Source organism: Dermacentor silvarum, chromosome 5 (genome assembly GCF_013339745.2).
Source record: "Dermacentor silvarum isolate Dsil-2018 chromosome 5, BIME_Dsil_1.4, whole genome shotgun sequence".
In the NCBI taxonomy this organism is placed as follows: domain Eukaryota; kingdom Metazoa; phylum Arthropoda; class Arachnida; order Ixodida; family Ixodidae; genus Dermacentor; species Dermacentor silvarum.
In genome coordinates, this window is record NC_051158.1 from 15,458,252 (window position 1) to 15,472,908 (window position 14,657).

The 14,657-nt window shown below is 47.9% G+C and overlaps 2 protein-coding genes across 11 annotated transcripts in view; one reads left to right on the forward strand and one right to left on the reverse strand.

Annotated features, from left to right (window-relative positions):
• Positions 1 to 14,657, forward strand: part of LOC125945437 (lysosomal alpha-mannosidase-like) — a 252,278-nt gene that overhangs the window by 166,385 nt on the left and 71,236 nt on the right. The window lies entirely within an intron of this gene.
• Positions 1 to 14,657, reverse strand: part of LOC119452938 (8.6 kDa transglutaminase substrate) — a 65,158-nt gene that overhangs the window by 43,140 nt on the left and 7,361 nt on the right. For 4 of the 10 annotated variants that reach the window (XM_049667408.1, XM_049667409.1, XM_049667407.1 and 1 more), the window contains exons 3-5: positions 13,923 to 14,046; positions 2,878 to 2,934; positions 1,270 to 1,393 (exon numbers count right to left, since the gene is read on the reverse strand). In XM_049667408.1, the coding sequence (XP_049523365.1) occupies positions 1,270 to 1,393; positions 2,878 to 2,934; positions 13,923 to 14,046 (305 nt within the window). Of the gene's footprint in view, positions 1 to 357; positions 496 to 1,269; positions 1,394 to 2,877; positions 2,935 to 4,370; positions 4,511 to 10,084; positions 10,846 to 13,922; positions 14,047 to 14,657 lie in introns of those variants that run through there. The other 6 variants (XM_049667411.1, XM_049667406.1, XM_049667415.1 and 3 more) reach the window with 6 other exon arrangements.

Consider the following 14,657-nt stretch of genomic DNA (forward strand, 5'->3'; position numbering starts at 1 on the left):
CGGTTAGAAGGCAACATATAATGAGGACTCCTGAAGAGTAGCGTGCATACGAGGTGCGGCGAAAGTGTGGTTAAGTGCAGTTCTGCATGTTCACCCTGGTCCACTCTTTGTAGGTGCACGAAGTAGCGGCGCAAGCCAAGTAGCAGGCCGTTGAAAGTGCATGTGAATGTCACCATGTGAATAATTTCAAGCTATGTCGCAATGGGTAATTATTCTAGTGGTCGTTTACAGCTTCGCTGTCCAACCACCTTCACAGAGTGGATTGGACACCAACTTTTTTTTTTCTACTCTCTTTAAGCGCGGGAGTAAAAAAGAACATTTAGGTAACTCTTACACGCGACAAATTTACGATGCGTGTGAGGTCCTCGTGTTGTCCTCGGGCCAGCAGCGTCCTTGTCCACCTTGCTCGAAGCGCCTGCAAGGGTCTTCCAGAATGCACCGGTGGCCTTCGGTACACAGGTCCTTGTCCCACGTGTTGCACTGATCACCTGGGCACTGCGGGAAATAATTAGGTACACTGGACAAACGTTCGTGCAAACGCCGCAGAACGTCTTTGGTAAAAAGGTAAATAAGGTAAAGTGCATGTGAATGTCGCCATGTGACTAATTTCAAGCTACGTCGCAAAGGGTAATTGTTATGTAGTCGTTTACAGCTTTGCTGTCCAGCCACGTTCACAGCGTGGATCGGAGTCCAATTTTTTATCCCTGTATGCTGCGGGTCCCTTTCAATGGAACGGGACTGAAGACTCCCGCGTGCTGTCAATCCTGAGGACGTTCAAAAAAACTAAGTGACCCTGCTACCAAACGGCCTAAAAGTACCAGGTGGCCCCCAAAATATATGAGTGGAACCGATCGCCTACAGAAAATGCAACAATTATGCCCACCGAGATATCTGCGTCATCACTGTGATACATGTGTTTTGCGACTGTTTGCTGCTTCTCCCATTTCCTTTGATTGTCTTTGACCTGCTTCTATTTATCAATCATGTTTTCCTCTTATTTAACTTTGGAGACCTGGTGTAATGCTTTATATGATAGCTGAAGGAGTTTAAAATAAATTAAGCGACAATTCAGGGAACGTGGTCGATGAGAGGTTACCGCCACCCTGCATCTCAAAAACCCACTGGCAAAATTCGCCGTGCAGTTACCCTCCACATGTGGTTCAAGGTTGCACTGAACCCGAAAAGCGGAGATTGTGATTGTGACGTCAGCGGTGCTGGTACGCGTGCGCTTTAAAACGCAGTGAAATCAGTCTATTGAAGGCCTCGCACCTTGTAGCAGATGTCGCAGCAACCGCACTCGTCCTTGTGCATTCCACAGGCGCACTCCACGTGTCCGCAGCTGCCTGGACTGCATGTCACTGCGGCGCAGTTCAGAGGCTGCGTAGCCGAGACGCTGCGAGTTGGGCGCAAGAGATATGACGTAAGAAAAAAGTCGCAGTTTCGGCGGAAAGGAGAAGCATCGATTGAGATAGCAAATTAGTAGATTGCTATACGCAGTAAGGAAAGTAGTGTTATCGGCCGTATAAACCTGTAAACATTCGCTTACTAACTAAATTAACGAGCACGGTATCACGCGCGCACAGGCAAACACGACTACATCGCACTCGATGTCCGCAGAAACTCTCTGTCAGAACGCTGGGATGAGGAAGCGCGGCGGCAGCAGCGAGTGAATTGATGTTTGCACTGCCGCTCGGTTCATCGCGAACTAAGCGTCGAAAGCACAGCGCGTACGAAGCTACCGGTACTCGGCGCACTTTGTCTACATCGCGGATTGCTTTGAAGGTGAAGCCCGCACGACCGCGCATTTTTTCCACATCGCAGATTGATTTTAAGATAAGGCGCCCGCGCGGCCGTGCCGTACGCAGCAGCCGCCGGAACAGAAAGCCACCCCCTCCCCCCGTCCCTCCCATCCCCCCGGCAGAATGCGGCGTGCTTCCTCCCCGCTTTATTCCCTTGGGCGCACGAGAGTTAGCCGCGATCGTCAGCTGACCCTCGCAAGCTTTCACTCGCACATACAGCATAGGACGCGCGGCGAAGATGTTATCGTGCTTGTGCTTTATACGGAACATCACGGCGACAGCGACGATGACGGCAGAAATGCGCATGGAGTGTCCATATAACAGCTATTGCAATAGAAGTCATGAAATGTTTCGACATCATGTTTGTCCCCATTTCTCTCCTGTGGACGTATTTTGTGAATGCTATACCATTATAATGCATTGGTTGCTAAAATTTCGTCACAAAATAAATGTAACCGATCCCGGACGCAATGTTATGAAAGGCGTTTGTAAGGGACCCTGGCAACAGCACGCCATGTGTGTTTTCGGCCTCGAGCCGTCCTTTAAATCTGTTAGGTCCATCTATTTTTGCAAAGGTTTTGATGCCGTTTCTAAAGTGGCACGATCTTGGATGCCATGTAATCGAAGGCGTCGATGCGTCGATCCTGATAATGCTATCGCATTGTAGTCACTTATATGTAGCGTAAAAATTGTGAGGTTCTCCGATTTTTGTTCAACCATCTTTCTTGGAAACATTATCTTCTTTTAAGCGTTAAACTAGAGGAGCGATAAAAGAGAAGTTTGCAAATTCAACGCATACAAAATTCACCAAAAACGGAACCACGATTTGGCCTGCGCGTGCAGGTGAAGGGTCCAAACACGTAACGTGAAATTATCAAGGTGACATGCGAAGCACGGGGCAGTGTTTATCCTCTTCTAATAACTTTCTAGAACAAATACACGCTTTGTGTGATCATCTTCTTTTTTTTCGAGTTCGAATTGCAGTGATAAACGCAATAGACAGAGGCTACAACACTTCGGACAAATCGTGCACTGTTGCGAAATGACACGTCATTCTGGGCACATACGTCTCACTCACATGAGAATCGTCACTGCGACGAACAAGAGTGCGATCAGGGCAGCTTTCATCTGGAGCCTGCAAAGAACCGTTTCGTCTTTCGGTTTATCTTTATTAAAATATTTAATTATGGGGTTTTACGTGCCAAAACCACGATATGATTATGAGGCACGCCGTAGTGGGGGACTCCGGAAATTTGGACCACCTTTGGTTCTTTCATCATCATCATCATCCTATATTTTATGTCCACTGCAGGACGAAGGCCTCTCCCTGCGATCTCCAATTACCCCTGTCTAGTGTATTCCAACTTGCGCCTGTAAATTTCCTAACTTCATCATCCCATCTGGTTTTCTGCCAGATTGGGTTGGAGTGCATACGGCAGGCATTGCCAAATCCTGACTGGGAGCTTACCACTGTCGTTGAAAAGAAAAGTGTACAATCATTGCATTCTACCGGTGCTAACATATGGGGCAGAAACTTGGAGGTTAACAAAGAAGCTCGAGAACAAGTTAAGGACCGCACAAAGACTGATGGAACGAAAAATCTTAGGACTAACGTTAAGAGACAGGAAGAGAGCGGTGTGGATCAGAGAACAAACGGGGATAGCCGATATTCTAGTTGACATTAAGCGGAAGAAATGGAGCTGGGCAGGCCTTGTAATGCGTAGGATGGATAACCGGTGGACCATTAGGGTTACAGAATGGATACCAAGAGAAGGGAAGCGCAGTCGAGGTCGGGGTTCTTTACCGTGCACCTAAATCTAAGTACACGGGTGTTTTCGCATTTCGCCCCCATTGAAATGCGGCCGCCGTTGCCGGGATTCGATCCCGCGACCTCGTGCTCAACAGCCCAACACCATAGCCACTGAGCAACCATGGCGGGTACGTTTATCTTTGTGTTTCCCGATAACCTAAATATAACGTTTCAGAGCTGACTTCGCAAGGCTACTTTTCCTTAAATGGCATATAAATTTGGTTACTTCTCATTCAATGGTAGCAAAGAATAGGAAAATCATCCGGTGTACTGCGGGAGTTTTCGCTTGCTCATGACTCTTTGGTGCCTTTCATTATAGACTCATGGGACGCATCACTTAACCTAGCGGGGGCCATCGTGAGCTGCGTAATGTAGTTAGGCGCAGCATAGCGGTGACTAACCACGCTAACGTGCCCACTTGAACGCAACGGCCCCCATTCCTTCCATCCATCTGACTTACCGATTTCGATTTTTCGTACCCTAAACTAGACTAACAAGCATATTGACAGCTGCATTCCTGAATACGTTAGCAGCTTGCGAGACAGTAATTTCAGTGAACTTCAATCTAAGAAATCTCACAGCAGCATTCATGCTATAAATGCGTCCATAGCAAAAAGGGCACAAAGAAAGAACGCAGAAAATGAAAAGAAGAAAGGCTGCATACGCTGAAAAAATGACAAAACACCTAGCCTACGATAGGCACATCGTAGTAAGCGGCCGTCTTATTCGAAATTCTAGGCAAACCACACCGGGCTTCTTACCTTATATGGGAAGTACACTGCAGTCTAGTATTCCTGTGTCCGCTGCAGCAGAAAGCTGTGCTTGGCTCAGCTTAGTCCGGGCTGCCTGGATATGGGCACGTTTTCATATCTGCCCGAGCCCTTGTGAGTGAAGCAACTTACAAAACCAACAACAAGCGTTGCGAGCGAAGATGCAAGTTTTTTTTGGACGTCTTCCAAGCGCTATTACAAGTTTCATGACCTCCCCGCTTAACGCGGTCAAAGCGAGCTCTAAATGGGATCAGAAGTGACCGCATAACTTGACACTTCTGTTTGCTCTCGACGCGCAGGTGTCAGTTGAGAAGACAGAAGCCGCTTGGTCGCCGAGTTCGAAGAAAACCTAGGCGACGCTTAAGCTTTGCCTTTCAGAGTATATAACAAGATAGCATGAAAGGGTCCCTGACTGCTTGTCACGCTACCCGGCAACTGCAGCTTATATCTTTACCAGGAAACGATTGCGGCGAATGCTATACACGTTTTTTTCTTTGCCTCGCAGGCCAACGCGTCCGCACTGATGGCACATGTCGATCTGCTTTCTGTACAAGCTGCACCTGAGCATTGCACCTCCGTAGTACACCCGCGTTGGGACCCGGTCACCATCGAAGGCGATGATGACCGAAGTGGTCTTGCTGAGTCTTTTGGCCGCTTAGGCGGTCGTGTTCCTCTTGTTGACGATATTGAGGTGAATGGACTTGACGTCTTCTTCGAGGGGCCTCGGATGACTCCCTTGACTGTATAGTCGGGCGCAGTTTCATAAGCCCGAATCTCGAACTGGTGCCCGTCGAGCTCAAAGCTGGCGAGTCGGTGGTACCGTTCTGCATTTGAAGAGTGAGGGGTACTCACAACGATGATGTTCTGCTTTATATTTGGGCAGACAATGTCTTCCATGGCGTATTGTGGAGATACGCTTGCTGCCATATATAGGGCCGAAGCGCGGCGAGCGACCCCGACTGTTGCAACGTTGAAGCCACCGCGTGTCCTGATAACAACATTGTGGTGATCACGTGGAAGGGCGGGCATCTTTCCTGGTTTCAAAATTTGCTGCTTGTGTGTGCGCTCGTCTCGCTGCGCCTTGTTCGGGCCTCCAACGCCACCTTGGGAGGCTGATGCAATGTTAGGGTTAGCGCGCTTGCCCCCAGGAGAAAGTCGTTCCCGCCGGGCAATGGTGCACCAGCCTGCTTCTTCGGAAATCTCGGTGCGTGAGATATCAATTCCTTCAACTTGTACTTCCATGGCGGCTTGAGGAAAGTCGACGCGCAGCCGCAACTGCGTCCCACGTAGCCGCCTGAGCATGCCTTAGCTTAGCTCGGCGGCGTAGCGGCTCGGGAGAAAAGTCCAATAAAGCGGTGAAAAAACAGTTCCCACCTTGAAGACGAATATCAGTAGAGTCCGGATAACTTGCTAGAGACGATGGTGCAAAATTACAGGGATATTTTGCAAGAACACTGCGAAATCATCTACTAAAATTGGTAAAGCTAACTGGAGAAAATGAACAGAAATAATTTTTTAAGAATTCAAGAAAATCTATTTGAAGCACTTATAAATTCCTCCACGGCTGAGCAAATATCCCTGTGGCACTTTCCAAGAGAGGAGGCTCCTAAACAAAGGATATTTGGAATAGAAAAGTTTAACCCGGCTGTGTAAATCTTGATTCTAGAATATTTTTCCTTAGAGAAGAAAAACGGCGACAGAATATGAGAAAATGATCTATTGTTTCATCTCCACAGAATGGGCACAGAGTGGAGGGCACCAGACCAGCCCTGTGACGATAGAAGTTTAATATTGGTACTCGACAACGTAATCGGGTAAAGATGAATTCTGTTTTTCTGGTGCGAAAGCAATTTTTGGTCCAAGGGAATAGGAGGTGTCGATAGTCTGAGAAATTAGCTACAGCTGGGTTCAAAAAGTCTTGAATAATTGAATATCTCCTGAATCTAGTAGTCGTTAGGTAAGCTATTGTAGGATGTAATCGTAATGCAGGGCCACTCAGGGCCGCTCTCGCGAGACTGCCAGCCATTTCGTTCATGACTAATCCTTTATGCCCAGGCACCCAAAGCAATCGAATTAAATTTATGTGGGCAGTCGCTAGAAAATGAAATGTACGTAAAAGGTTAGTGACACTATTTGCTGTGAGCGAGGAACATAAAGATAAAGAATATGTTATTATTACTACCGCCGATATTGATGAATTTAGATTGCGTAGGGCTAGAACTACAGCTAAAAATTCAGCCAGAAATACGGAAAAGAATTCCGGAGTCCTGATTGCGAATGACCAATCTAGGGCAGGAGAGAAAATGCCAATTCCAGATTTTTCTTCACACCGGGAGGCGTCTGTCGCAATGACCGTACTTATAGATAAACTCAATTAATAGCCTTGAAATATGCCGTTTAATATATTATAAGAGAGAAGTTTCGCGTTGTTTGGGTAGATGTCATCATATATGATTTGTAGGTTCTCTCGCACATCACAAAAGGCGGCACCTCCCAGATACGTACATTTAAGGGATTGATTAATGTTTGTACGAAGACCACCTGTGGTGTATGAAAACGAGGCCAGTGTACTCCGAATAATATTGCAGGCTGGTTAATGAATGTGTATTCTAATCTTGTAATAGGGGATTCATACAATTTTAAGACTGTTTCAGCGGATGTAAAGTGCATCGGCTCTTTTCGGCTTCTTCTTCTCCTAAAGTGTAGAGATCAGTGGTTCTGACTATCACTTGGAATAAGCCATTAATTTCTGTTATGGGGTTTTACGTGCGAAAACCACGATCTGATTACGAGGCACGCCGTAGTGGGGGAATCCGGAAATTAGGACCACCTTGGGTTCTTTAACGTGCACCTAAATCTAAGTACACCGGTGTTTTCGCATTTCGCCCTCATCTAAACGCGGCCGCCGTGGCCGGGATTCGATCCCGCGACCTCGTTCTGAGCAGCCCAAAGCCATAGCCACTGAGCAACCACGGCAGGTACCATTAATTTCTGAGCCAATCCCCTATAGGGGGTGTGAGCCGTACTGTTACTGAACAACTACAACAACTGCAGCAAAGATGATGACGACAATAACGAAGACGAGGACGACAACAACAACGACGACGACGATGACAAGATAAATGAGCTTTTCGTACAAACACTATGGGACCCATTAAATGTTCACCTATGCGAGGTGGTCTTACTAAATTCCTCTGTTCCAGTCGTTAAAATTGAAGTTCATATTTTTGCAAACAATTCCAAACATTTGCCCTGTCAATACCTGAGTGTTATTTTTGAAGACAACCCTAGACACCTAGGCCGCGATTTTGTGGCGGTGCCTACTGCTCGATTATATGCCACTCTTATCATCCATCGTTCACAGCCCGCTGATCGCTTTGATAACGCGTGCTGGACGTCGGTCTGACCACTGACAAAGCGCGAAAAGTGCGAAAAGGAATATCATCGGAGAAGGAATCGCTACAAAATCGCGCCCCTAGATACAAAGATGGTAATAGCCTCTGATGCTCCCGTCTGTGAAGAGAACGCAGGTGTGGAGCATTGTACCACCATATCTAAATTGGTATTTTTCCATTCGACTACTTGAAGGTCACGCCTATCATTCTGGCTGAATTATTGGCAATTGTTTTAGCTTTACGCAAGTTGCCATCATCTCTGTCATCAAACATAATTTTAACCGATTGGCTGTCTGCCTGTTCATTGCTATACCACGTCCAATTTGTAAAATTCCTCTGAAGCAGTCTGTTCGTCTCAAGACATTTCTATTCATTAGTAGTGTATTCGTCTCAAGGCAAGACCTCTCGTCTCAAGACGTTTACGTCTCGTTCGTACAGTGTGGGTACCAGGCCACATATGCAAATGCATTCGCAGTAACACTTCTTTTTTGCATGTCACGTACCGGTTCAACATTTTAAGAAAATATTTTAGAGCCCTTAAAACACCTTCGTTTGAATTTTCACTCTTCCGGTAGTTCTTTCTTTTGGGGCAATATCACACTGGGTTACAGCCACAGGAGCGTGTCCATGTTTCGTAGAATGGTCTCGTGATTTACATTAGCGTACGCTTTAGCTATGTCAATAGCCACCACAGTGCGCACCAAGTGACTGTAAGATGAGACGTGCAGGACACAATCTGCCAGTATGGCTAGGCCATCTTCCGTACCTAAGTAAGGCCTGAATTCGATCTGAGCTGAATGGTATTTATGGCTGTGTTCAAGCCACGATGAAAGCCGAGTAGCCAGCATTCGCTCAAACAATTTGCAAATCGTTTGTGTCAAAGAAATTGGCTGGAGATCTTTAAAACTTGTTGGCGGTTTTCCTGGTTTAGGTATGGGACCCATTACGGGGTGTTTCCACTCAGGTTGGAGAGATCCATCGATGCATACGCTCTTCATAACCTAGAGTAAGGTGTCGATGGCCTCACCTTGCAAGTTTTTAAAAAAGCTCATACGGAAGACGGTCATGTGCTGGCGTTGAATGTTGCTTTGTGCCTTCGATTGCAGCGAGTATCCCGGCTTTTGTGAAAGGCATCGTAATGGCCAAAGTATCATCCGCATAATTGAAGTAGGATTTGCCGGTGGCTGCTGGTCATTAGGAAAAAAAGCTGACAGCTACTTGCTTGGCAAAATCTTCCGGCGTAAGGTTGAGAGCCAGTCGGATTCCTGACGATGGATTTGCATGATAACCACCGTGCTCCATGGCCCGAAAAGCGTGCCATAATTTCTTGCTTTCTGTCCCGGAGCTTAGGTGCTCACACCAATCATGCCAGTGGTTTCGTGACAGTTGCTTTTCGTAGCGCCCAGCACGCGCAGTGATGCGGTTAGCCAAAGCGCGGGCTTCGTGTTGCAAAAGGTTACGATTAATCAGATGTTCCGCCTGGCGGCGCTGTGCCCATAGTTTGAGGAGGTTTAGCTCAGGGTCCTCATTTACTGTCATAGAAATCGTTGAGTCGTGCAAGATGGCTTGTGAGGTGGCGTTGACAGTCGTTGCATCAAACGTTTTTGCTCTGTCATCGTAGCGGACCTTGCCCCAATCGGTTACCCATGCAGCATGTTAGTGCACGTAATAGGCCACACCTTTAGTCAGCGAGATGGCTGCGACGTGACGTATGCAATGACGCATGCACTAGGCACACCTTTAGTAAGCTAGAACCGCGGAGCAGCCGTGGCTTCAGGGACGCCCCGGTTCCCCGGAACCCCGGAAGCCCGGGTACCCACCTGGACCCACCTGGGCCCAGGAGGATCCAGGTGGGTCCTGGAATACTCACCTAGACCGAAATGTACCAAAGTTTCTTTTGCAGCGACAATAATTTACTTTCTTTACAGGAACCTCCCTGAGAAATGTGACGTCAATCTGAGAATTTCTTGCGGTGTCGGTCATTTTTCGTCACGGCGCAGTTTCGCCAATGGCACCGCAAACAAGAGACATCTACTGCTTTCGCCTTTAAAAAAGCAGGGTGCTTGTTGGGCCTTCGTTATCCGCCCAAACGCATTACATCGGTAATTCTTGTCGTTGCGCGACATTGCTTGCATGACAGTTGAATATATGCTGCGCATTTCCTAATCCTGCTTATAGTTGCATGCCATTGTGCACACTTGTATATCATCAATTACCTATCGTCCGCTGGTTCCGGCCTAACAATGTAGCGAGAATGAGAGCACAATTCTTCATTTTTTTTCTTTTACAAGAAGACCACAGAAATTGCCTAGTTTCATTGTTTTATTTTTTAAATCAACACAGTTCGTTTTGTTTATGAACACTTGGTGAACTTGTTTGGTCATTGTCGCAGTATGGGGCATCAGAGGCCGCCGCTTGAAAAGTTTGTAGGTGAGGCTGCCTCTTGTCTTTGGCACCTAAATCGTTATCTCGCGTGCCAAATCCTTTTCGTCACGAATACTGGTAAGCCGGGTAACTCGGTGCAGTTGCATCATAAAGAACCAGCGAACGTACCACACAGGCCGTGAGTTTGTGTCGTGTCTTTGGTGTCTCGGACTGTGTTGTCCGTGCGCTGCGGTTCCCTCTGATGAGTAGCTTTTTTATATTTTCGACGTTTTTATGTTTTCTAGGTTAGCGATTTAGCTCGTGAAACTCATGTAAGAGCGGTTACCCAAATTAGCAAAAGTGTCTCCCGGCCCGATAATCGGCTTTCTTTAAGGGGTGAACAGCCCTGGGAAAGAATCGAGCACGTGCCATGCAAATACCTTCGCACACTGAGGGCATAACATGAGTCAGCGATTTAGCCTGCCCTCACATTTTTTTTTACTCTCTTGAAACGCGGGGCTCGAAAAACATTTAGGTAACCCTTACACGCGATAAATTTACGAATTGTGTGAGGTATGCGTGTTGTCCTCGGGCGTGCAGCGTCCTTGTCCGCCATAATCGAAGTGCTCGGAAGGCTCTTGCAGAATGCAACGGTGGCCTTCGGTGCACCGGTCCAAGAACCACGAGTTGCACGGGTCACCTGGGCACTGAGGGAAGTAATTAAGTACAGTGGGTAGGTGTTAGTGCAAATGGCGTAGAATAATGCGTCCTGTTATCAATGTCATTCTGACGGTTTTTGCCATCTAAACGCTAAGCATCCTCCCCCTATCCCGCCCCCCCCGCCCGCCCCCATTCGTAGGCTTTTTGATATCCGTAGTATTAATTCGTCACTGGCAAGGAGTTTGTGAAAATGCAAAAACAAAAGTATAAAAAACAAGGTACTGCATTTGCAATATACATATCAATATCCCCGTTAAAGCAGTGGTCATTAGTGAAAATTGTAATTTCAGTTGACCGCATTTGTTTACAATGTGGTCGCTTTACGCCGAATATCATTAAAGTTCATTTTAACACTAGGGAGCGCGCTTGTAGAATGAAATCGCAGTGGTTATCAAACAATCATTCCCGGGAACTGTCCCCAATAAAAAGAAATGCACGTATCTGCGTGCACCTTTTGCAAAGGTTTTTGAGCTTCTGCGCTCCCCTTTGGATCGCAGCATTTAAGACTTTGTTCTTTCAGCGCAGTTGTTTATCCTTTGGATTGCTACCCTCCCTACTGCAATGTCATTAGGCGAATGTGGTTATAGAAATAAATAAGTAAACAAATAAAACTAAGCGATTCACTGCGTTGATCATACGGGACAATGACGTAATTTTTCTTGTTTCAAGCTCCACACGATGGTGAGTGGAGTTGTTCGACGCACTCGTTCCTGACAGTAAATCTGCAGAAGTCTTTCACGGCACCGTGGTAGCGTCGGGTATGTCGGCCTACATGCGTCTTTTGTTCGTTTTGCGCCTGCAAGTTTCACTTCTGCTTGTTTCAAGTTTTGCTGCGGGTTTTTGTCCCTGGATGCGTCGGCTCCTATATTCAATGGAACGGAACTTAAGACGCCCGCGTGCTGTCAGTTCTGTGGACGTTCAAAACATACCAAGGGACCCCGCAACCAAATGGCCCAAAAGTATGAGATGACCAAAAAATTATATGAGTGGAACCGATGGCCTAAAGAAAATATAGCTGTACTCACATTGTTCGACATAGCCCCAAAAGAATTTTTTTAGCTACCTACGGCCATCCCGATTCTTGGCCTATCCCCCTCAGTGGGTGCGAGCCATGATAAAGGATCATCATCATCATCAGCTCCCACTGCCTTGTTTAGTTTAGATTAGCTCCCCAGCGTGGCTGCATTGTGGGTCATCGTGGAAATTGGCGCAGATGTCGGAGTGGAGGTGTCGGGGAATAACAAGCAACTACTTGCGGCCACTGGAGTTGTAGTAGCGGCGGTACAGCAAGTTATCTCGACTGATGAAGTGGGTGCCTTGGCGAAGTAGCATCGGAGAGATCGGAGCTGGCGACTGGCTTGACAGGAAGTCTAGAAGCGAACAGATACATCGGTCCTTGCGCTGCATGCTCTGATGGTATGTCGGAAATGTTGAGGGCGAAGGCACCGCAGGTGGGAATAGACGAGCGGATAGGATCAGAAGGCAGGGGTGACCGGGAAAGAGCGTCTGCGTCTGAATGCTTTCGGCCTGAGCGATAAACAACGCGGATGTCGTGTTCTTGTAGACGTAATGTCCAACGAGCGAGCCGACCAATAGGATCTCTTAGTGAAGATAACCAGCATAGGAACACGTAAGGGCGAAATTTTCCGATAGCCTAAATAATAGCTAGACTTTAATAGCTAGTCCGTGTGAATCTCAGTTGGAGCAGAGGGATCGAAGTGTCGCAGTACTGGAGGTGAAGTGAGAAGGCGGCGCAGTTCTTGAAATGCGGCGTCGCGCGCCGGGGACCAGTTCGATAGGTCAGAACTGCCGGTAAGCTCGCTCAAGGGGGCCATTATGGAGGCGAAATTACGGACGAAGCGTCGGAAATACGAGCATAAGCCGATGAAGATGCGAAGCTCTTTCATGGTAGTTGGTTTGGGGAACGCGGATACTATCGTAGGGTCCGCGAGAATACCGTCTTTTGAAGCCACATCACCGAGAATACTAAGCCGGCGAGTGCCGAAGTGACATTTCTTCCGATTTAGTTGCAGCCCTGCAGTGGTGAGGCACGCAAGGACTTGCTCGAGGCGGCTGAGATGTGACGCAAAGTCGGCAGAAAAAAACACAATGGCATCTAAGTAACAAAGGCACGTGTTCCACTTCAGGCCTCGAAGAATGGTGTTCATCACTCGTTCGAAAGTGGCAGGCGTGTTGCAGAGGCCGAAGGGCGTGGCGGTGAATTCATATAGCCCATCAGGTGTTACAAAGGCTGTCTTTTAGCGATCGGCCTCTGCCATCGGCACTTTCCGGTACTCCCAGCGCAAATCCAGCGAGGAAAATAATTCTGCTCCCTGTAGACTGTCCAAAGCATTGTCGATGCACGGCAGAGCATAGACATCTTTGCGCGTCATGCGGTTAAGGCGGCCATAGTCGACGCAGAACCTTATGGAGCCGTCATTTTTTTAAACGAGGACAACCGGATATGCCCAGGTGCTGTTAGAGGGCTTGGTGATACCACGCTGCAGCATATCATCATATCTATTACGTTCACCGAGCTATCTGCGTCATCACTGTGATATATGTTGTGTTTTACGACTGTTTGCTGTTTCTCACATCTGCTTTGATTGCCTTTGACCTGCTTGTATAAATTTATCAATAATGTCTCACAGATATCGCGACAGATATCGCGACGAGTTTCACAACCACACTGCTCCAGCAAAGGATGCCGGTATTTGTGATCCTCAGCTCTCTCAAGGACAACTGGGGTCCTTGACACGCACTTTTCGCATAGAATTAATCTTTTTCTTCTTATTTTACTTGACAACCGGGCTTAACGCTTGATATGCAAGCTGAAAGGGTTGAAAATAAAAGAATCGACAGTCAATGAAGCGCGGTCGATTTGAGGTTACCGCCACCCTGCATCTCAAAAACCCGCTTGCAAAATTAGCAGTGCAGCTAGCCTCCACGTGTTGTTCAAGGTTGCCCCGAAATCGAAAAGCGGAGATTGTGATTTTGACGTCAGCGGTGCAGGTGCGCATGAGCTTTGGAATGCGGTAAAATCAGTCTATTAAAGGCAGCATACCTTGTAGCAGAGGTCGCAGCAACCGCATTCGTCGCTGTACCTTCCACAGCCGCACTCCACGCGTCGGCAGATGTGTGGATTGCACGTCACCGAGGCGCAGTTCTGAGGCGATGTAGCCGAGACGCTGCGAGTTGGGCGCAAGAGAAATGGCACAAGAAAAGTCATGAAACGTTTACGCATCCTGTTTGTCTCCTTTCGCTTCTGTGAACGTATATTTAGAGCGCAGTTGTTAGGAGCCCGTTCCTGCATTCAGCGTTGGCGTCCCTCTGCGTATCCGAACGAACGAGCACAGCGAAGGATGAAACAGAGAACGCGGAGCGCAGAGGGGTATGAAAGACGGCAATAGCAAAGAGAGTACGAGGAGTAAAGCGGAGAAGGAGGGTGCAGCGGAACCATGAGGAGGAAAGCAGAGGAGGAGAGCGTGGCGAACGGGTGAGGAGGAAAGCGGAGTGCCGCATGAGAGGCGCTCCACGGCGGTGACCAGGCATGCGGCGAGCGCGTCCACTGATACCATATATGAAAACGAAGCCCTAGTGTGGTCTTCCGACCCACTGCGCATGCGCTATTTCGCCTGCGCCGCTGCCGATGGAAAATGCGCTCCGCGCGAGACAAGCGTGCCCGTGTTCAGGCGTTCTTTCTGAACAATGAGCGACGCAACCGGTGGAAATGCTACATCCCTTAACGTCTATCGTTTACTCTGGCCGTGCTCGCAAGCTCGCATAAACTCCGGACCGG